Source organism: Erpetoichthys calabaricus, chromosome 17 (genome assembly GCF_900747795.2).
Source record: "Erpetoichthys calabaricus chromosome 17, fErpCal1.3, whole genome shotgun sequence".
Classification (NCBI taxonomy): Eukaryota; Metazoa; Chordata; class Cladistia; order Polypteriformes; family Polypteridae; genus Erpetoichthys; species Erpetoichthys calabaricus.
The window spans coordinates 97,251,574-97,275,813 of NC_041410.2; the positions used below are offsets into that span (position 1 = coordinate 97,251,574).

Sequence of the window (24,240 nt, forward strand, 5' to 3'; positions counted from 1 at the left end):
ATCATTTTAAACACTTCAATCAGGTCACCTCTTAATCTTCTTTTGCTTAAACTGTAAAGGCTCAGCTCTTTTAATCTTCCCTCATTACTCATCCCCTGTAGCCCTGAATCAGCCTAGTTGCTCTTCTCTGGACCTTCTCTTGTGCTGCTATGTCCTTTTTGTAGCCTGGAGACCAAAACTGCACACAGGACTCCAGATGAGGCCTCACCAGTGTGTTATAAAGACTTGAGCAGAACCTCCTGTCACTTGTACTCCACACATCAAGGCGCTATATAACCTGATGTTCTGTTAGCCTTCATGGCTTCTGAATACTGTCGGGAAGTCGATTGCTTAGAGTCCACTATGACTCCTAAATCCTTCTCATTAGGTGGACTCTCAATTTTCCAAGCACCCATTGTGCATTTGCTTTTGGTCCTCCCTGTTACCACAAGACAAAAAGAGTTGGTGGCGCACGTCCTGCATGTCAAAGAGCCGTTGAGACCGGTCACAATTCAGCAGGAGAATATGGAAGTGGTGCGGAGCTACAAGTACCACCTGGGGGGTTCACATAAACAGCAAACTGGATCAGTCTGACGACACGGTGGCGCTGGACAAGATGGGCCGGAGCAGACTGGACTTCCGGAGGAGACTCGGGTCTTTTGATGTATCTGCAGCAAACTGCTGGGAATGTTCTACCAGTCCATAGTAGACAGTGTGGTGTCTCTACTGGGATTAGCAACCCGAGCTCCAAAGGCCCAAATAAAAACTTATCAGGAAAGCCTCCTCCATCACAGGGTGAACGCTGTAGGGCTGGGATGGTGGCAAAATTGGATGAAAATTCCCTTCCTTTCCCTCTTGGGGCACTTTTAGCTACGGGCCTTTTTCTGCCCACTGCTATCATGTAATTCAGTGCTTCCTCCCGACGTCCCAAACTAAATGCTGACACTCAAAGTTCTTTTTGTAATTTCTGCTCAATACACATTTATTTGGTTCATGAATTGTGTCTGTATCTTTGTTTTTCTGGTCTAACTTTCCCCTTGGGGTTAATAACGTTTATCTAATTCTTCATCGTAGCTCTTTTGAGGTCTCTTTCTTATGAGGGATGCTTCCCACCTGCAGATACAGTGGTGTGAAAAACTATTTGCCCCCTTCCTGATTTCTTATTCTTTTGCATGTTTGTCACACAAAATGTTTCTGATCATCAAACACATTTAACCATTAGTCAAATATAACGCAAGTAAACACAAAATGCAGTTTGTAAATGGTGGTTTTTATTATTTAGGGAGAAAAAAAAATCCAAACCTACATGGCCCTGTGTGAAAAAGTAATTGCCCCCTGAACCTAATAACTGGTTGGGCCACCCTTAGCAGCAATAACTGCAATCAAGCGTTTGCGATAACTTGCAATGAGTCTTTTACAGCGCTCTGGAGGAATTTTGGCCCACTCATCTTTGCAAAATTGTTGTAATTCAGCTTTATTTGAGGGTTTTCTAGCATGAACCGCCTTTTTAAGGTCATGCCATAGCATCTCAATTGGATTCAGGTCAGGACTTTGACTAGGCCACTCCAAAGTCTTCATTTTGTTTTTCTTCAGCCATTCAGAGGTGGATTTGCTGGTGTGTTTTGGGTCATTGTCCTGTTGCAGCACCCAAGATCGCTTCAGCTTGAGTTGACGAACAGATGGCCGGACATTCTCCTTCAGGATTTTTTGGTAGACAGTAGAATTCATGGTTCCATCTATCACAGCAAGCCCTCCAGGTCCTGAAGCAGCAAAACAACCCCAGACCATCACACTACCACCACCATATTTTACTGTTGGTATGATGTTCTTTTTCTGAAATGCTGTGTTCCTTTTACGCCAGATGTAACGGGACATTTGCCTTCCAAAAAGTTCAACTTTTGTCTCATCAGTCCACAAGGTATTTTCCCAAAAGTCTTGGCAATCATTGAGATGTTTCTTAGCAAAATTGAGACGAGCCCTAATGTTCTTTTTGCTTAACAGTGGTTTGCGTCTTGGACATCTGCCATGCAGGCCGTTTTTGCCCAGTCTCTTTCTTATGCTGGAGTCGTGAACACTGACCTTAATTGAGGCAAGTGAGGCCTGCAGTTCTTTAGACGTTGTCCTGGGGTCTTTTGTGACCTCTCGGATGAGTCGTCTCTGCGCTCTTGGGGTAATTTTGGTCGGCCGGCCACTCCTGGGAAGGTTCACCACTGTTCCATGTTTTTGCCATTTGTGGATAATGGCTCTCACTGTGGTTCGCTGGAGTCCCAAAGCTTTAGAAATGGCTTTATAACCTTTACCAGACTGATAGATCTCAATTACTTCTGTTCTCATTTGTTCCTGAATTTCTTTGGATCTTGGCATGATGTCTAGCTTTTGAGGTGCTTTTGATCTACTTCTCTGTGTCAGGCAGCTCCTATTTAAGTGATTTCTTGATTGAAACAGGTGTGGCAGTAATCAGGCCTGGGGGTGGCTACGGAAATTGAACTCAGGTGTGATACACCACAGTTAGGTTATTTTTTAACAAGGGGGCAATTACTTTTTCACACAGGGCCATGTAGGTTTGGATTTTTTTTCTCCCTAAATAATAAAAACCATCATTTAAAAACTGCATTTTGTGTTTACTTGTGTTATATTTGACTAATGGTTAAATGTGTTTGATGATCAGAAACATTTTGTGTGACAAACATGCAAAAGAATAAGAAATCAGGAAGGGGGCAAATAGTTTTTCACACCACTGTACTTCTTTTGAAGAGAAAACTCCAGATGTCCGAGTCTTCGTTTATTGGTCAAAGTAGCTCTAAACCACACCCCCAATCTCGTGTCATTGGTTGGACGCCCGACTCCTACTAGCTTTTTTGAGGAAGTCATTGGCCGAGGGGTTCGCCTACAATGTGAATGTCTGACAACAATACAAAACAGTGTCACGTACATGCGAGGAGGAGGACGGTGTATGGACCAAGCAAAGGTAATTCCACGCCAGGTCAGGTCAGGGGGTGGTGGGGTGCACTAAACCTTCTCCTGTTGTCTCTGCAGACCAGTGATGGGAAGATCTGTCTGACTCAACATTGAAGACGTCACCTTCGGTTCCAGAAGCCCAGGATGATGTCACTTTCAGGTTCCAGAAGCCCAAGATGGCGTCAGAAGAAGGTCACTTCCGGTTCCCCTACATCACTTCCGCTTTGAGCGCTAAAACCGCCATCTTGCCAAACCCTCAACAGTTCATGTCTGGACTCCCAACAGAGACACTTCTGTATAAAACCAAACCCATTGCAGCCAGAGATAAGCTACAGGTGGCTGCCCCAAACCTTTTTAAGTGTGTCGAGTCTGATCTTTTCACAACAGTGAATATTATTAGTTGAAGCAGACTGTGTGTTCATTATTTTCATTTCGATGGCGATCAGACCACACTTTAAGATCGATTTATCAAAACGCAGTGACTTCCAAAGGGCTCACACTCACTGGAGGTGTCACTTCCATTCAGATATTACCTCGAGACAAAACAGGCTCTGATTAAATCAAAGAGGAATTCTGCACAAATCCAGAAATCCTTCAGAGTTTAGCAAATCCAAACCAATTAAGATCAGGATAAAAGCCAACATATGACCTGCGAAGTACAGCAGGTGCCATCAGAAACATGCAAAGTGGGAAAAGATGCAAGAGGACACTCGCTAAGATGGAGCCTGGGGCAGGGTCCGGGTACAACACAATGTAGGAGGTGTGGGGGTCCGGCAAGCAAATAAAATCAATATGTCTGGACAGTTGTATGGAAAAATCTGAATAAATAACATTTGCAATGAAAGACTGCCTTAATAGCAACAGAAAATAAATGGATCCAATGAATGAAATAATAGACAATAAAATACAAAACAAAAAGACACAAAAGCCGATTCATAAAACAGATGGCAACGAAAAGGAGCAACACAAAATAAACACGGCAGGGACTCCGATCTCAGGAGCGTCAGGCCCAACAGACTTACGATTCAAATGTCCGACCGTCTCCACCAACCACAAAGACGTGCCATCCACAGGTCGCTTCTTTCGAATGAAGAGCTCAAAACGTTGGACTGGTCACCAAAATCCCTTTTGCCACCAGCGGCGAAGTCAACAATGGCCTGCCTTTGGACTCTCAGGTTTTTGTGAGGATGGACGTCCGATCATCCTGGTTAGGCAGCGAGGAAGTGAGGCGGCCATTTACAGGCGGGACATGCGGCTAACCTGGGGCAGTCAGACATTGCATTTCATGTAATCAGTGTCTAAAATAAAGTCTTCACCTCCTTGGAGGTTTTCAGATTTGATTGTTATACTGCACCGATGCCCAGTGCACTGAAGTTAACATTAAATAGTCGTTTTTTCCTGTTGATCTGTTGTGCCAAAGTGAAAACATTGCTCTGCAAAGTGAATTACTAATATAAAATACCATCGATTGCATAAGTCTTCACCCCCCCCCCCCTTTACCCTTAAAATCGTCACAGGTAAGGCCAGCTGGTTTTAGAAGTCCCTCTGTTAATTAAATGGAGATCAACAATCTGGGGTTTCAGTGGATTGTATCTGAAGGTCCAGCTTGTGGTCAGTTAGTATGGTGGCCCGACCAACACAATGAAGGCAAAACAAAACACGCCAAGCAACTCCATGAAAAGCACAATTCTGGGGTGGAGACACAAACATCTCTCAATCATGAAGAAATGGAAAAAAAAAAAAAAAGAGTACGGCATAGCAGTAGATCTGCTAGAGCAAGCCGTCTACAAAAACTGAAGAGGAGGAGTTAGAGAGGCCATCAAGAGACCTCTGAAGGTGTCACAAGCTATGGTGGCCGACGTCGGAGAGACCGTGCAGACAGCAGCTTCACCAGTCACACTTTATATTAGAGAGTGGCAAAGAGAAGAAACTCACAGAACATCTCAGCAGAAAGCACGTGGGAGACTCGGCTGAAGTCAACCTGAAGAAGATTCTGCGGTCTGAGGAGACCAAAACAGAGCTGCTTTATGGCCAGCCGACTAAACGGCACATTAAACTGGAAGGCAACCTGAAGAAGTCTGAAAGAAACCTACACCCAGACATAAAGAGAATGTCCTGGAGTGACCGAGTTGGGGGGTCCAGATCTCAGTCCAACTGAGCATGTGTGTGGCTGGATTTGAAGAAGAAGAAGAACAAGAAATGGCCGAGCTGAATGAGAGAGAGACGTCACCACCCAGACTGAAAGCCGTCATGGCTGCCAGCCACTACATACTGACTTGAAAGGGAGTGAATACTTATGAAAGAAATTCTTTAGTGTTCCATCCATCATCCAACCTGCTATATCCTAACACAGGGGTCACGGGGGCCTGCTGCAGCCAAACCTCGGGCAGGGTGCCAGCCCAACACAGGGCACACACACCCACACACCAGTCAAACACTAGGGACAATTTAGGATCGCCAATGTCTTTGGACTGTGGGAGGAAACCCCCGCAGACACGGGGAGAACATGCAAACTCCACGCAGCGAGGACCCGGGAAGTGAACCTCAGGTCTCGTTACTGTGCCACGTGCTGCCCCTTCTTTAGTGTTGAATATTTGTAATTCGTTTAGACCACATTACAGTCATCTGTTTCCACTTTGACATTAAAGAGTTTTTTGTCTACTTGGGACTGTGTTGTGCCTGTGGGGGTCACGGGGAAGATGTGCCACACAGGTGAAGAAAAATAAAAAGTTTTGTTTTATATTTGCCTCCGGTGTGAGTCTGTGTCGGGTCAGGTGCCTATATAGCGCCTTGTTACAATAGATAGATAGATAGATAGGATAGATGTTCAATTTAGTATAGTTGGCAGGATCACAAGATAGATAGATAGATAGATATTTTAGTGTAGTCGGCAGGATCACAAAATTACATAGATAGATAGATGTTCAATTTAGTATAGTCGGCAGGATAACAAAATTAGATACAAAGACAGGAAAGGCACAGTATTATAGATATACAGTATATTTTACACACATATATATGGATATATATGCAGATTAACAGTTTGATAATAAAAAACACCATATCATAGAATAATGACACTGTCAGATATCTATCTACTAATTCCCTAGTCTACCTTCCAAAAGAAGCGTGCACAATTCAGAGAGATGCATAATCTTGTATATCAAATACTGGTACAAAGACACAATGTTGACCACAACAGCCTCTAGGTGGGCTAGTCGGACTGAAGGGGCTGCAGCAGGTTTGTTGGGCAGATGGGTGGCTAAACCGCGGATGATGGACTCTACCCTTACACGTCTCTCTGGGTTTTCTTGGAAAAGAAACTTCATTACAGCAAATCTTCCAAGCATTACGCAGACATAAATGAAATTCTTTCTCCATCTTTTATCTGATATAATGGTAACAAACTTCATTAAGTATCCAATGAATTGACAAAGTATTCAGATGCTGTCACTTGTTCACATTTTGTGATGTTGCAGCCTTTTGTCGTTTATAAAAAATGATTTTAGCACAAGGTGACAACATCACAAAGGGTATAAAGGGTGACATGGTCTGAATGCTCTCTGACCCCACTGAAGGCCAGTGAGGAGGTAAAGGACTGGAGTGAATACAACACTAACTGTTAGTGAAGAAGCAGTTTACTTGTAAGAGGACACCAAATCCACATGGAGGCCGTTTACATTCTCTTAGCAGGCCGGGTTTGGATTACAGCAAAGGACGCCGAAGAGGTAGTTCAACTTTACAGTTCTAACTCTGTGACAGAGCGCTACGGTCAGAATTAGGCACATTTGAAAGATGCATAAACACAGTTCTCCCACCAAGTGTTCTTTTTTAAAGGGAATCTTCCCAAAACGCTCGACATTATGGTGGCCTTCAGTGTGAAAAACAACAAAACTTAAATTAAGAGGCATAGTGGCAGGCTGTTGGAGGGAAATCCCAATAGAAAACATCAATCAAAAGCAGCAGGACCACCACTTGAGGCATTCAAATGGCCATTTTGGTGTTGTGTTTTATAGCACGACCACCATAATGCACAGTCCGGCTGAGCAGTGAGCACAACTCTCCTCTTCTCTGCTCCGTCATCGTCACCACTGGTTTGGTTTCAAACTGACCCAGAAGCATTGTGACGGTGCCGCTACCCTTCTACTCGTGTGACCAACAAGTAATAAAATAAAAGGTTTTGCTCGGTTGGTTTTTTTACTTAATGGCCAACGATGTAATCACTAAAAGAATACCAAGGGGTCGGCCAACCAGACAAAACACGACCCACGGTGTGAAATCAAATAGTAGGAAACCACAAATTCGGAAAAATATACTTTCAATTTGTACCTTGAATTTCATTTAAAATTTATACCATGGGCCTGGTTTCTTTCTAAAAGGTTTCCCCCGGAGAACTTCTGATGACAATATCTGCAGATTATTATGGGAGGATGCCATTTTAGGGGCTTGGCACAGGTGTAGCATTTAGATTGCATTTACCCAGAATGCACTGGATTTGTATTCTTGTCCCATGCCTGCTTGTTCGTGTGGTTTTTGCCCGGCTTGGAGGTCTTCACTGAACAACTGCATCCCGGTAGGCCAATCTCGCCATACTGAACTTCTCATCACCCACCCATCCTTGGATCTGTGAACACGGAGTGCGTTTTGGACTGTGCTGTGCAGGGTTTACAGTTTATTGCCTGGTGATTTGTCCGTTTTCTTTGGTATTTGTGTCTATTTAATTAATTGTCACCCGTCGGGGTTTATTCAGGTGGGTTTCTGGATGTGGGTTATTTGTTCGCTTCTGCCTTCATTTATTAATTAAATAAATAAATAAATCATGAAATGCATTACACTGCTGTGTTACAGGTCTCGCTTTATGAGCCGAATCAATGTGGGGGGCACTCTGGACGTCCCTGAAATACAATAAAATGTAAAACGGTGAGAATCTGAGCACGTCGTGGCCGCTACTCACAGTGGGTTCAGTCAGTGAAAATTTGGTTTGGGCCCCCCCCACCCCGAGGAATTTATTTAGTGACCTCGCCTGCACTTTATTCCACCCCAGAGAGCACCAAGGTACCCCTGCTAGTAAAATATAAATGGAAATTAAAATGACAGGGAATCCAGACCTGGAGTGAATATTCTAAAACGTTCCAAAAGGACTGACCTGAATAATATAATATAATATAGTGCCCTACAAACTGGAGATCAGTCCGCACTTACTCAACCCCTCACCGTAACCCCCTGCGGCTGTAAGCGCCGACATAATTCAGATATTCAAAAGGAGACTAAAATGGGTTGAAAGGTTAAAAAAAAAAAAAAAAAAAAAACGCTCTGCTCCTTGCATTTTGAGACACAACCCTTACTGCTTGATTGTCCATACAGATACAGTAAAGTATTGGGGGACCCCCCCCTCTAAATCATTGAATTTAGGTGTCCCAATCCCTCCCATGGCCACAGGTGTATAACATCGAGCCCCTCGGCATGCAGACTGCTGGCTTCTCACAAACATTTGTGACAGAACGGGTCGCTCTCAGGAGCTCAGTGAATTCCAGCCTGGCACCGCGATAGGATGCCACCTGTGCAGTAAGTCCATTCGTGACTAAATATTCCACCCTCAACTGTCAGTGGCATTCTAACAAAGTGGACGCAATTGGGAACAACAGCAACTCCGCCACACGGTGGTAGGCCACAGCCAGTCACAGAGCAGGGACAGCACATGCTGAGGTGGGCAGAAGTCGCCAACTCCCACCATATGGTTAATGCCAGTGGAGGTTTGGAACTCTTTTTAGCTATGGAATCAGCCGAGTGCGGGCGACTTTTACTGCACCTTAGCAGTCGTTGACCCCGCTCTGCAACTCTATGGGGTCTTCCGCTTCCTGGCTGAGTTGCTGTTGTTCCTAAACGCTTCCACTTTCCAATAACGCTCCTTAGAGCTGAGCGTGGAGTATCCAACAGGGGTCAGAATTCACAAACCCTCTTACTGCAAAGTTGGCGTGCTGTCACAGTAGTACGCTAGACGCCACTGAGCTCTTTTGTTTCACAAATGTTTGAAAATGGAGACTGCAAGGCGAGCGGCTTGATCTGAGACACCTGTGGCAATGGGGCCGATTGAATAATTAAGGGGCGGGGGGTCCCAATACTTAAGTCCATAGAGTGTAACATCCTTTATGTCCCTGCCTGTCAAACATGTACACTACATCGCCAAAAGTATTGAATCATTGAATTCAGGTGTCCCAATCCCTCCCATGGCCACAGGTGTATAACATCGAGCCCCTCGGCATGCAGACTGCTGGCTTCTCACAAACATTTGTGACAGAACGGGTCGCTCTCAGGAGCTCAGTGAATTCAAGAGTGGCACACTGATAGGATGCCAGCTGTGCAGCGAGTCAAATCGTGACATTTCCTGGCTTCTAAATATTCCACAGCCAGCTGTTAGTGGCGTTATAACAAAGTGGACACAATTGGGAAGAACGAAGTGGTAGGTCACGTCAAGTCACAGAGCAAGGACAGCGCACGCTGAGGTGGGCAGAAGTTGCCAACTTTCTGCAGAGTCGATAGCTACGGACCACCAAAAGCTCAAGAACAGTGCAGCGTAGAGAGAATGAATGAGTCTCCATGGCCGAGCAGCTCACTTCACCAAGTGCAATGCAAAGCGTCGGATGTAGCGGTGTAAAGACCACCAGACGCTACTGGACTCGAGAGCAGTGCAGACGTGACGAATCGCGCAATCAGATGGACGAGAATGAATGCGTCTCCATGGCCGAGCAGCTCCAGCCAAGCCTGACAGCACCAAGTGCAAAGCGAAGCATCGGGTGCACTGGCACTGGGCTTGAGAGCAGTGCAGATATGTCCTCTGGAGTGACGAATCGCGATGGACGAGTCAGAGTTTGGCGGTGGCCAGGAGAACGGGACTCACCTGAAGGCACTGTGCCAGGTGTAAAGTGTGGGATTATGGTGTGGGGTTGGCCCCCTTAGCTCCAGTGAAAGGAACTCTTAATGCTTCAGCATGCAAAACCATTTTGGACAATTTCATGCTCCCAACTTTGTGGGGACACGTTGGGGATGGCAACATGACTGGGCACACACCAGGGCACAAAGTAAGGCCTATAAAGAAATGGAGGAACCCTGACCTCAACCCGATGGAACGGAGACTGCAAGCGAGTCCAGCCTTCTCATCCAACCTCAGTGCCTGACCTCACCAATGGTCTCCTGGTCACAAATTCCCATCAACACACTCAGACCTACACCACGTGGAGAGCCTGCCCAGAAGCTGTTAGAGCTGCAAAGGAAGGGGCCGACTTCATATTAAGGGGCCTTTGTAGTTCTAGCACCAAAGTTATGGAATGCTCTGCCAAGCGTCATCAACTCAAATGTTTAAATCAAGACTTAAACACACACTTGGTATGGGAGTAGCTCCGGTATCAATGAATGTTTTCATATCCATTATTTTTCTGTAAATTGTTTATCCTAGTAAATCAGTTCCTTTAACTTGTTTTAGTATTTATGTAATTTGTGTTCTTGGTTTGTTTAATGATTTATTATTGATATGTTTTTGATTTTACTGTACAGCACATTGGTTTACACCTATGGTGTGTTTAAATTGTGCTTTACAAATAAGTTTTGACTTGATTTGATATTAAATCCAGTGTATTAAGAATGGGATGTCATTGAAGTTCACGTGTGTGTATATAAAGGCAGGCGTCCCAACACTTCTGGCAGCAGAGTGCATCTTGGGAGAAGCGTCCTCAGATCGCCAACTTCATTAGAAAGTCTTACATTTTTGTTAAACCTCGAGCCACAAATAACGTCAGACAAGGCAAACTCAAGAGAAATATCATTCAGTACAGGCTGCTATAAAGCCCACGTTTCAGTCTGGTTAGATTTAAAGGACAGCGGTCTGTTGTGATTCGAGTCTTATGGACTTTCAGAATAATCTGTCAGGTCTCCGTTATCCTTCTCTTTTTAAAATTTGTTTTCACATCTGAGCTGTGACTTACTGGTTTCAGATAACGAGTGGGTGTCCAAGCTCTTAATGGACTTCTACCACTCAAGCTGTATGCTTAGGCGACGTCAGCCAAATGTTCAGAACAAAAGTCCTTGATTAGTTACATAGCGAGAGAGGACGCGAGGAGCGTGGCAAACCCCGAACCAGTCATCAAGAATAGTAAAAGGACACAAAATATGGCTCCCTCTTTTCAACAGAGCATTGGGCCTTCTCCACACTGTCCCCCCCTGCCAATGCCCCTCTCCCTTATTCTTGAATTTGCTCATTCTTTTCCTCTGGTTCCTCAGATGGATTCTTCAGCAGGATTGCACGAAGTTCAGGAGTTATATAGTAGGGTCTTTCTGGAGAGCCGTCATTCCGCTCTAGATCCTCGCCTTTTGTGAAGCACATCAATATCGCAAAGAGAGAGCGGGGGTGCCACGAAAAAACAAACCAGAAGGCGGCCCACAGTGTTGGAAGCAAAAGGCAATTAAAATGAGTTTTGGGCGTGGAGTAACAAAAATGAGTGGGAAAGGGGGGGGGGGGGGGGGGGGGGGAGAGAGAGAGAGAGAGAGAGAGAGAGGAAAAAAAGAGACAGAAAAAGAGAAAATGTTAAGAGAGAACAAGTGAACATCATGTTAAATAATATTCCATACTTGCACATTAAAAATAGGGAGAACATAGCAAGGCCTAGAAATTACAGACAGAAAGCAAGAGAAAGCATCTTGTCGAAGAAAAACCATCGCCATGGCAGACGGGATGTCCATCAATGTCACAACTGCACATGCAGCCGATCGCTCCTGAACGCTGACACCGTCCACCAGTCGTCAGGGCTCGGCCCACCTGAGTGTAATGGCAGACCGCAGTACCTAGGAGGGCAGTCACGTAACGCCCCAACATCGCGAGACACCCTCGACGTCAGTCACGTTACACCCATCGCAGTAGACTATAGTTTAACATTAGGGCCCCGTTGCACTGTGGTTAAGATTAGGGTTTTGGGGGTTATCCGAGTCAAAGGGTGTTCTGTGACCAATGTTGTGAGCATTACCGGACGTATGTCAAAGGTACCCCAACTCACTCAGCCAGGTGTCACGGTTAGGCTGGGGTCCTTCCCGTGCTTAGATTTAAAATTCTTTGTTCTGTTCATTTTTCATTCCATTCTCTGTTTTCTATCATTTCTGATAATGAGGGACGTTCAAAAAGTTTCCATCCTTTTAAGTTTTTGTTGGACAACGGTGAAGGAGGGAGGGAGGGAGGAGTAATTGGCTGTGTCCGAGAGTGTCATGTGACTACATAGAAAAGTGATGTGATTTGTTTTTGAAATTCTTAATAAACAGAGTTAGTGAGGAAACTCTTTGAACGTCCGTCTTCTTATTCCGTCAATTAATTATTTGTCTGATTGTGTTTTTTGTGCATTTCACTCGAATTGGTTATTATGTACAGTCTCTCTCTCTCTCTGTTTTGCTGTTCTCTTATTTTGTGAGTGGATTCCCAAGGGGCGGGGCCATCCATACATCAATCATCATTAAGGGACCGCCTCCAGCCAATAACAGCAGGCTGGGAAGTGAAGTCCTGTCATAGGAGACTCGAGATCATCTTGGAGGGCCATAGATTTGGGAAGAACTTCAGATGGACAGAATCTTTTATTGGAAGGAAAACTTGCCATCAAAAGTCTTGAATATGAATATTAAGTGTGACATTTCCAGGGAGTTCTGCACAAAAAGCAGAGTATGGAAATGAAAGAGCAGATAAGTTAGTTAGACAAACATTGTATAAGAATGAAACAGACTTTGAGGACCCGTTACATACATACGTATGTATGTGTATACAGTATATAATATTTATTATATATAAACATATATACATAATATTATTATATATACATATATATTACACACATATAATAAATATCATATATTATATAATTTGTTTATATGATGCATGTATATAATATACTAGACAAAGAGCCCGTTTCGACAACGTAAGATGAAACGGGCACGAATTTGTGTCAGCAGTACAATATGGAATAGTAATAAGTATAAGCACCACAAACCTGATATAGGTGTATCGAATGAATGTGTAATTGAATCAGAATGCGTAATTAGGCCTCGAGCTGTAGTCGAAATCGCCTTTCAGGTCTCTAGAGCTTTAATCGAAGTTACCTTTCTCTTGGAATTTTCGCGGCCGTAAATCCGCCGCGATGTCGGTCTCGTAAGGTTTTTCGGGCAGCTGCGCATTCGGCTTCAGACGGGCGTGTGCGAGGAGGCTGGCGAATTATGTATTAAGATTATATATATATATATATATATATATATATATATATATATACACACATATATATATATATAATATAATGTGTGTGTGTGTGTATGTATTTATTATGATATTATATATAAAATTATATATATATATTTTCACGGCATTCATAGTCTGTGTCACAATCTGATTGTATGGGTGGTTACCTACCAGGTAACGCTTGTGGTTGGCCAGCAACTCAGTTAACATCCGCCACGGTGCCCTCAGTTGTGAGGAGCAGATCATAGAATGGTTGAAATAGTTTACTGTCAAATAATGCAAAGAGTACACGACACGCGTTTCGCCCTAATTCTGGGCTTATCAGGCGTACACACTCTACTGTTAGGGCGAAATTAGGGCGAAACACGTGTCACGTACTCTTTGCATTATTTGACAGTAAACTATTTCAACATATTTATATATATATTATATATATATATATATATTATATATATATATATATATATATATATATATATATAGATATAAAGAACATGCACAGAAATTTCAATAGTTTCTAGGAGCCTGCACAGCTAGTGTGAATATAAAGGTTTATTTGAAAAGGTAGGTTTTTAGAGAATGGGAGAACATGTAGAAGCCTGGTGATAAAGGAAGATGGTTGCTTCGGTTAAAACCTCTAGTGCAGGGTAAGAATACATGGGGTCCTGGAGTTAGAAAGGAAGAAATGATTTTTAATAGATTTAAGACTTGGGCGTGGTGGTGGTCTGAATCAATGTTGTCATACTGGAAAACCATAAAAGAGGGACATGTGAACAATGTGCTACTAAAGGGACAGTACAACACTTCATGGACGGATGCTATTTGAAAATATAGAAGGGTAAGACAAAAGCTAATTGGAAAATTTAAACCAAAATGACTCCACTTTAGTCGCTTAAATAAGCTAATAATGTAAATCAGGATTAGGAGTCTTTTTAAAGTGTTTACTACATATTTAAAGATACTTAAAATGTATCAAATTCAAATTCGATAAAAGGTAGCGTCTCCAATCCAGCAGATGGCAGCAATGGACGATTACTGGATTTCCTGGCTTTTGACCCCGGGCTCATGTTTGTGGATTTATTAGGATTTGTTTGCTTTTAGGCTGCTCCCTCTCGCTCCCATTTTATTTTGCGATTTTCTTTATGATATTTTTAAGAGGCAAAAGATCCCAACACCAATATGCCAAGTTCAGTTAGAAGCCTGTGAATTATCTGGAATGTACCGTACACCGAGTGCAGGTTGAGCAAACAGACACACACAGGCACACCGCATGATAAAAAATGTCCTCTCAAGACAAGAAGTGAAGTCCCTCTTTATTAAATCTGGACAAAAAAGGGGGGGGGGTCTAAGAAATACCCATGATCTTTCTATTTGGATTTTAGTTTTTGTACAAAACATACATCTGAGGGACGAGGGAAGTGTGAGGGGCACAGAGCTGAACCTTTGATTGCTGTAACCAGTGTGTGCCATGCACAGGAGGAATGGGACACACACCTATGCAGGTTTCCATCATGTAGTCGTTGCTTTGATGAAAACGCCTCAAAAGTCCGACTTGGTCTTAATAAGTAAATGAAACTGGTGCGCCCCATAATAAAGAAGACTACGTAACCCGTCATTTACCACTGTGCATCAGTGTCACTGCGATTCACCAGTCACTTTTGGTCACACACAAAGAGCTCCTTCTCAAACGCCGAATATAAAGTACAGAAAATGTTCACATTTAAAATATATAATGAAAACAGAAACTTACAGAAGCAAAGGAACAGGGTGTCAATACACATTCCATAGACGCTGAAGAAGCCATGAGCAATGAAGTAGGATGCCACTATTACTGTCTGCACAGAACAAAAAAAAAAAACAAAATCAAGTTAAGAGTGGGATCACGGGGAGACCCCGAAACAAACAATCCAGCACACCAACACTTCCTCAAGCAGGCAGGCAGGGTAACAAAGCCATGTGTCCTGTAAGAAAGAGAACAGTCTTCTCTAAGTCAGTCCGACTCGACTCTAATGTTACACTAATTTGGGGTAATGAGACCTAAATAACAGACAAGAATTAAACAGAAGTCTCCCTGGTCACGTATTATCCCTGCCAGTGCAGTGCAGCACATCTGCTCTCGTCCGCACTAAACTCACATATCCATGGCAGAAGATGGCCATATTAACACTCCCTCGACCCAGGAAGCATCCACTAGAGTGGTAACCACGGGGGGGGTTCATTTGGTTACAAAAACACTTCTACCCTATAAGTGGCATATTGGACAGCAAGCAGAAACTGGCATCCTGGCCGGGTAAGTTCAATAGAAGGAATTCCCAATACACTAGGTGGCAGCCTTATCGGGCTAGGATCACCACATTGATACTTGCAGTGCATGCTGGGAACTGTAGTCCCATGAGGCAGCCCAGCTGGGTTCAATGGGAGCCACCAGGAGGAGCTGATGAGATTCCCAGTCCCTACATTTTGAGACTTCCAATTGACTTGGAAGCTATGCCCACCCTAGCACCACACGTACTGCCGGGCCCAAGATAAAGAGAGACCCCTCAAACTCAAAAGGTGAGTTGAGGTTGGGTGGAAGAAGAACAAAGCTCCCCTGGAGGAGGAGAGGGGACAAAGGAGAAGAATTGTGTTGATGTATGCCACTTTTGAAGCCTGTGTAGAAGGCATTTGGTGATAAGAAACCTTTAATTTATACCAGAACTGGTGCCTGTCAGGTTGTGTCTGAGGTTTGGGGTCAGGGTGTTGCTAAAAAAAAAAAAAACCACACATCTAAGATGACATTCATGAAAGAAAACTCACCAAAATTGGGACCCAGTAATAATTGAGCTGGGGTGCAGTATCCTTGACCAAAGATATCCGTCCCGAGAAGAAGAAGAAAGACAGAACTCCTGGAAGACAAGTTGAATGTGACTTGTAAGAAACAACAGGATTACAATTCCTGAACGCATCCATCAGTACAAAGAAGACGGATACACTTTCTGAATACGTTTACCATACGAGAGATACACCTCTCAAGGTCTGTCCGATCTTATGATTCAAACTAATAAGCTTACACAGAGAGGTTACATCCATCACGTTGGAAAAACTGTGAGCACGGCCAAGTGGTAAAGCAGCTGTGCTGAATGCTCAACACCAGCACAAAGTGCTTGACATATGCAATACAACTATTTACGGATTTCTACAATATGAGCACAGAGAGGAGACGCTGCTTATGGAAGGTAACACTGGCAAGTCAGCAGAGGAATACGAACTCGCCATGCAGAGAATTTCAAGTCCGTCTCCTTCCTGGCAAGTGTTCATCCAGTAGGACTTCACTTTAGAGGTTACACTGCCGTGCTATGGAGTTCACAAGCTGCACGTGATCTTAAACACCTGCAGGGTGAGCCTTAAATAAAGATGCAAACCTGTTCTCAGGTGAACCTACCCACACTTCCAACGATAAGCAACTTCCCCAAGAAGAAGAGGAAGTCTGTGACTTTATCGAGAACCACCACCCTGCAAAAGACAAGAGAAAACAAAAATCTGATGAGTTCAGCACTTGACGTTCTCTACATAAAGCACTGAAACTGTTGCAGGCCAATGTGAACAAAGAAGACAAAGTCCTTATCGTCCAGTGGAGCAAGAAAATCGCTCACAATCAACAGACGTCCTGCACTTTACAAAGCCCATAATAGGGATTCTATTCTGAGCTGCCATGTCTGATATGCAGACGTCACTCCAAAGTGGTCCGATTGTACCCCAGGATACCAAAAAAAAAAAGTGCAGTCAAAATTTTGACCGGATCATAATGAATTTCACATTTTTTATGTACTGTACATGCTGTGATGGATGGCCGGCAACTTATCGACAGCCGACACATCCAGGCCGCTAGATGGCGTCTTCCCTGCAGCATAAAAGTGCCCAGGATTCCCGCAGGGCACCATGGGAGATGGAGTTCGGTTTTACAGCCCTGTTCGGGACCACCGTGGAACACTGCAGTAAGACAAGGGGATTTTTTTTTACTTCCCATATAGCCCGGAAGTACTCCCAAGTCACGGGGACAGAAGAACTGAAGTACTTCTGGGCTGAAGAAAAATATAACTCTTTACCTGACCCAGAAGTGCTATGGAATCACGTGGACTGAAGGACAGGAGCACTTCCGGGTCAAGGACTATTTAAAGGACTATGGGAAACCCAGCAAGGGAGCCGGAGCTGGGAGGAAGAGTGAGAGCTGCTGGGTGGAGAGGAGGATTTATTGTTGTAATTATTGTGTATTGTGGGAGTGGAGGTGCTTTGTGCACATTATTGTAAATTATTAAAATTATTCCTGGGACTTTTACCTGGTGTTTGGACGTGTTGTCTGTGGGTTTTACGGGGCAACAGCGACCCCTAGTGTCACAATGCATACAAACATATGTCTGCGCACACATATCTGATCCATGTAATTCTCCTTGTAGGTTGAGTCTGTTGATGGACTTCTACCATTTTACTTGGTTATGTCAATCTGGACCAGATTTACTGTAAGTGACCGTGATGTTTACTTGAGTTGTCACATCCTGACATGCACACACCACTCTAAACGTTGTCAAATCAGTGCTCTGCAAATCTGTGGAAATCTCACAGTAGAAATTCTGAGCCTATCACAATACTTTCCTCACATGTATACACAGAGAAAGTAAGATATTGTCTCTCTCTCTCTCAATATATCTATCTATACATAAAATCCAACATCTGACTGTCTGTCCGCTTTTCAGGAGAGAACTACTTCACGGATTTAGATTGGGTTTTTTTTTTTCTAGAAATTGCTTGAACATTCCAGTTGATTTTGCGACTTCTCTCATTGCGCTAAAGGATCAGAGTTCACTTGTAGCACTGATTTATTTGCGCTAATCTGAGAGAGAAGCTGCGGGCCGAGGAGACAGGGAAGAGTGACGTCAGGAGTGGAGAGCCGGGCAGGGCCCTCCTCACTCAGGTGCCAGCCTCTGTTCCAGTTGGTCTACCTGTCGCCACATGTTGGAGCGCTTAAGCTTGCAATACCTATTTGTTTATTGATTTTTAAAAGTTTGTTCCGTTTCACTACTACGTGGGTGGAGCCGCGAGGGACAGTTTTATACACACATGTTAATATTTGTGAGTATATGAATAACAGAGTTTATTCTTGTATTATTTTTTATTAATTATTGTATTTGTCTTCTTATCATCATCATCATTATTAGCAAGTAGACTACAAGGATCTGGAAATAATGAAGGCCACAAATTTGAGCACTAAGAAAAATTTGAGTACCTAAGTGTACTTGTGCCATTGTGACATTCTTTTGAGTTAATAAAGCTATTGTAATAATCATAACCTGCTCCTGTCCTTTTCCACACTAACAACTGTAAATTTACTTTTGACCACCACTGTGTGTATGTGTATATATTTATATTGTTGCAGGAGGCTGGGGGCCAGACCCAGCTGGGATGCCTGGAAGGACCGGGAGGTGGTCTATATGAGGGGGCAACTGCCCTGGATGATAAGGGGACCACGGGGAAGGAGAAAGGAGGCTCAAACCCACTGGGGCCCATGGCCACCGAGTGTCGTGGAGCCTGGGAGGTCGACACTTCAGCCACACCTGGGAAGGTTGAGGAAGGACCTTCCAGGGATGCCCGGAGTGCTTCTGGGTGCTAGTGCGGCACTTCCGCCACACGAGGAAGTGCTGCCGGAAGAACATCAGCAAGCACCTGGAGCACATCTGGGAGACTATAAAGGGGGCCGCCTTCCTACAGTCGGGAGCAGGACGAAGCTCCCGTGAGGAGAGGAAAGGCGGCCCACGGACAGTTGAAGGCCCGAGTAAGGGTGTTTGGGGACACTTTTTATGAACAATTGGTGTCCGTTTGGTTGATATATATATATATATATATATATATATATATATATATATATATATATAAATATATATACACATACATACACACACACACCACCTTTTACAGAGGGACCATAGAGAGCGTGCTAACCTGCAGCAGCTCTCTGTGGCAGGACAGCTGCAGCGCTTTGGACTGGAAAGCACTGAGGGCTGCGGAGAGGATCATTGGAGCCCCGTTGCCTAATAATGTACAAGACTTGGCAAAACAACGCTGTCTGACCCTACTTATCCTGCCTCTGAACTCTGTTCCATCAATCTCCTCAAGCAGAAGGTACCGCAGCCTGAAATGTAGAACTACCAGGTTTACAAATAGTTTTTTTTCCTACTGCTGTTCGTCTTTTAAATGAAGCATTCTAGTATTTTATTGTAGGCATTTTTAATTCAGAATTTTATGTATTTTCAATTTAGACTTTTATGCACTTTTAATTAGAAAAATTTTTATGCACCTCTAATCAGAATTTTTGTCCATCTTTAATCAGAATCTTTCTGCACTTTTAATTAGAATGTAATTAATTTTAACTGTGTTTTTATTAATGTCTTGTGCATCATATTTTCATTCTGCAGCACATCTTAGATGTTCTGCTAAATGACAAATAAAATTGAATATACAGTATACAGTGCATCCAGAAAGTATTCACAGCACATCACTTTTTCCACATTTTGTTATGTTACAGCCTTATTCCAAAATGGATTAAATTCATTTTTTTCCTCAGAATTCTACACACAACACCCCATAATGACAACGTGAAAAAAGTTTACTTGAGATTTTTGCAAATTTATTAAAAATAAAAAAACTGAGAAATCCCATGTCCATAAGTATTCACAGCCTTTGCTCAATACTTTGTCGATGCACCTTTGGCAGCAATTCCAGCCTCAAGTCTTGTTGAATATGATGCCACAAGCTTGGCACACCTATCCTTGGCCAGTTTGGCCCATTCCTCTTTGCAGCACCTCTCAAGCTCCATCAGGTTGGATGGGAAGCGTCGGTGCACAGCCATTTTAAGATCTCTCCAGAGATGTTCAATCAGATTCAAGTCTGGGCTCTGGCTGGGCCACTCAAGGACATTCACAGCGTTGTCCTGAAGCCACTCCTGTGATATCTTGGCTGTGTGCTTAGGGTCGTTGTCCTGCTGAAAGATGAACCGTCGCCCCAGTCTGAGGTCAAGAGCGCTCTGGAGCAGGTTTTCATCCAGGATGTCTCTGTACATTGCTGCAGTCATCTTTCCCTTTATCCTGACTAGTCTCCCAGTCCCACAGCATGATGCTGCCACCACCATGCTTCACTGTACGGATGGTATTGGCCTGGTGATGAGCGGTGCCTGGTTTCCTCCAAATGTGACACCTGGCATTCACACCAAAGAGTTCAATCTTTGTCTCATCAGACCAGAGAATTTTCTTTCTCATGGTCTGAGAGTCCTTCAGGTGCCTTTTAGCAAACTCCAGGCAGGCTGCCATGTGCCTTTTACTAAGGAGTGACTTCCGTCTGGCCACTCTACCATACAGGCCTGATTGGTGGATTGCTGCAGAGATGGTTGTCCTTCTGGAAGGTTCTCCTCTCTCCACAGAGCACCTCTGGAGCTCTGACAGAGTGACCATCGGGTTCTTGGTCACCTCCCTGACTAAGGCCCTTCTCCCCCGATCGCTCAGTTTAGATGGCCGGCCAGCTCTAGGAAGAGTCCTGGTGGCTTCGAACTTCTTCCACTTATGGATGATGGAGGCCACTGTGCTCATTGGGACCTTCAAAGCAGCAGAAATTTTTCTGTAACCTTCTCCAGATTTGTGCCTCGAGACAATCCTGTCTCGGAGGTCTACAGACAATTCCTTTGACTTCATGCTTGGTTTGTGCTCTGACATGAACTGTCAACTGTGGGACCTTCTACAGACAGTTGTGTGCCTTTACAAATCATGTCCAGTCAACTGAATTTACCACAGGTGGACTCCAATGAAGCTGCAGAAACATCTCAAGGATGATCAGGGGAAACAGGAGGCACCTGAGCTCAATTTTGAGCTTCACTGCAAAGGCTGTGAAAACTTATGTACATGGGATTTCTCAGTTTTTTTATTTGTAATAAATTTGCAAAAACCTCAAGTAAACTTTATTCACATTGTCATTATGGGGTGTTGTGTGTAGAATTCGGAGGAAAAAAATGAATTGAATCCATTTTGGAATAAGGCTGTAACATAACAAAATGTGGAAAAAGTGATGAAGCGCTGTGAATACTTTCCAGATGCACTTGTGACTCTGAGTAAAGGTAAATATCACGTGGAAAGTCAGATTTTTAAATCAAGGGTGAACTCACCTGATAATGTTCCTCATCAGAAGGAAAAAAGCATCTTTGGCAGCAGTGCAAAAATTCTTTCCGTAGATTGCAATCTAAAGTAAAAACAAAAAAAAGGGCAAAACATGGCGTTAAGAGAGAGAAAGAAAGAAGAGGAACGATTCATAAAACTCTCTCAGTCATTACCGTCCAGTATGTGGAGGTGTGAAGATCGAAGAGCTTATCTGGATCTGGATGAGAACACTGTGATGACACCCAGTTTGTTACGTTGGGCATCTCACCAGAACCAGGCCTGTTAAATAATCGCGGTCAATGTGGTGGGTGCTAACATTATGGAGGGGAAGCCTCACAGTGCGAGTGTCATTCCGGAGAGTTCTTTATAGAGCCACAGAACAAAAGCAAAGTGACGCTGAACAAATCAGAAGCACCACCACTAAAATAAAGAGCTCCGTCTGGGCCCTTAACAATGGGACTCCGCTGAAATCATGAATACATTCTCAGGCCTGGGCAGAGTGGTGGCCCCGAGGTTAGGGATCTGTGCCAGTAAATCGGAAAGCTGCCAGTTCAAATCCCGTAAACACCAGAAGTGACTCCACTCCATTGGGCCCTTAACCTGCAATTGCTCTGTCCCGGGTACAGTGATCCCTCCTCGATCGCAGGGGTTGCGTTCCAGAACCCTCCGCGAAAGGTGAAAATCCACAAAGTAAAAACCATTATGTTTATATTGTCACGCTTGGGTCACAGATTTGCACAGAAACTTTATTCAAACACTGCAAACAAACATTTGTCTCTTTTTCAAAAGTTTAAACGTGCTGTATGACAAGACAGAGATGACAGTTCCGTCTCACAATTAAAAGATCGCAAACAAATCTTCCTCTTCAAAAGGAGTGCGCGTCAGGAGCAGAGAATGTCAGAGAGAAAGAGAAAAGCAAACAAACAATCAAAAATCGACAGGTGCTGTTCGGGCTTTTAAGTATGCGAAGCAACGCGTGCGGGAAGCATATCACGTGACAAAGCAGCTGCAAGGAAGGGAGCAACGTGATGGTAGTCTTTCAGCGCTTTTTAAAGGAGCGGCCGTGTCCTCTAGGGGTGCGAGTAGCCCCCCTGCTCACAATATATTTGAGGAGTTTTATTTAATACGTAATACGTGCTCTGATTGGGTAGCTTCTCAGCCATTCGCCAATAGCGTCCCTTGTATGAAAATCAACTGGGCAAACCAACTGAGGAAGCATGTACCAGAAATTAAAAGACCCATTGTGTGCAGAAATCCGCAATATATATTTAAATATGCTTACATATAAAATCCGCGATTGAGTGAAGCCGCGAAAGTCAAAGCGTGATATAGCGAGGGATTACAGTATGACGTTAATCTGCAAGCAGGTCCTCCAATTTACAGAGAGAACGTGGGGTTTGGTGGCAGGATTGGCACTCCAACTACTGTAAAAACCCTCACAGTGTCCCAAGTGTGGTGCCAAGGTGCCACCCACTGCACTCGGGTCCCAACCAGGTGGTTCGGCAATGCACCATCAGCATGTGCTCCCAACCTCTCTCTCTCTCTGTCTCTCCTCTTCTCAGGCCCACTTGGCCCTATTCAGAATCACTTTGGGGGCTGGCAGCCTATCCTGGCAGCACTGGGCACAAAAAAAAGGTAGCAAGCCTGTAGAGGGCACTAGTCTATCTCAGGGACGCTTTTGAAATTCATGAACTGAAGGCAGGTTTATGTGGCCTTTGATGGATCCTTACCATGATGTAAGCGTTTCTGTTCAGGAACTTAATAAACTTCTCCAGGCACCAGAAACAGCACTTAAGACATGCCATGAGGAACTTGGTAAATTTGTTTTGGGTACCTGAGGAGTACAAAAAAAAAACAATCAAAACAAAAAGTCTCGTAAGATGTGACAAATGTAAGTCTATTAATTAGACAATATTTGCATCACATGGTTTCTTTTACAGAGATAAACCATCATGATGGCACATTACAGAGCAACTATGCATAAAAATGACAGGAACTCACTACGGTTATACGAGTCTTCATGGTGGAGAAGGGCACTCACTTCAAAATGTCACCTGCTTCTCCAACAGCAGAAGTGATGCCTTTGGCACAGCATTGGCCGTGTCATTAAAACACTCGTACATCTCTCTCTATTTATAGCACCACTGAAAACCCTTTAATATTTGGCAATTCCACTCATTTTTAATTTGCTTTCAAAATTTTAACAGGGACACAAGTGGTGCAGATGGCAGCCAAGGGGCATCCGGGCGGGCCAGGCCGCAAGGTATTATTGTGACAGTTTCTCTTTTAATTCTTGTGATAATGTGAAATCCCCAGTGAATCAAGTTGCAGACACTACTGTGAGATGCCACACCGGGACGGACTGGCTATGCCAACTGGGTTGTGGGGCGCTTTATTTCTTTATCCAGTTCTGAACCAAAAACGTTTGTTCTTTGATTATAAATTGGCTGCTTGTTAAATATGTACAAGGCACACAGATGGCACAGTATGGCAAGTGGCTACCTTACAAATCCTGTACCCCTGGTGCCCACTTGTTGACGGTGTGTACTGTGCATGTGCCCCCCAGGTCTCCAGTTCTGCTGTGCCCAACCAATACACAGTACATCGGCGCAAGCAAACTGCTTTTACCTTGGAGTTTGTGGTCCAGGTATTCCAGCAACACCCGGATGGTCTGCACGATAGCCAGAATGAGGGAGCCAAATGCCAAGGAGCCTGTGTGATACCTGAAAAGACAAATTAACTTGCAACAAGGACACCCACTCAAGTTTCTTCAGACAGCTTGTGTGCACTCATGCTATGCATACTCAATGTCTGAAAGACGTAAAAACCTTAATAAAAATGAGCCACACTTGTCTTCAGGTTGGACCC

General features: G+C 43.9%; 1 protein-coding gene across 3 annotated transcripts in view; it reads right to left on the minus strand.

The window, feature by feature from the left end:
- Window positions 1-24,240, minus strand: part of slc44a2 (solute carrier family 44 member 2) — a 112,983-nt gene that overhangs the window by 2,390 nt on the left and 86,353 nt on the right. For 2 of the 3 annotated variants that reach the window (XM_051920396.1, XM_051920397.1), the window contains exons 16-22: window positions 24,001-24,095; window positions 23,103-23,206; window positions 21,381-21,454; window positions 16,620-16,690; window positions 15,995-16,083; window positions 14,949-15,033; window positions 11,153-11,298 (exon numbers count right to left, since the gene is read on the minus strand). In XM_051920396.1, coding sequence (XP_051776356.1) covers window positions 11,171-11,298; window positions 14,949-15,033; window positions 15,995-16,083; window positions 16,620-16,690; window positions 21,381-21,454; window positions 23,103-23,206; window positions 24,001-24,095 — 646 coding nt within the window. In that variant the 3' untranslated portion in view covers window positions 11,153-11,170. Of the gene's footprint in view, window positions 1-11,152; window positions 11,299-14,948; window positions 15,034-15,994; window positions 16,084-16,619; window positions 16,691-21,380; window positions 21,455-23,102; window positions 23,207-24,000; window positions 24,096-24,240 lie in introns of those variants that run through there. The other variant, XM_028823658.2, reaches the window with a different exon arrangement.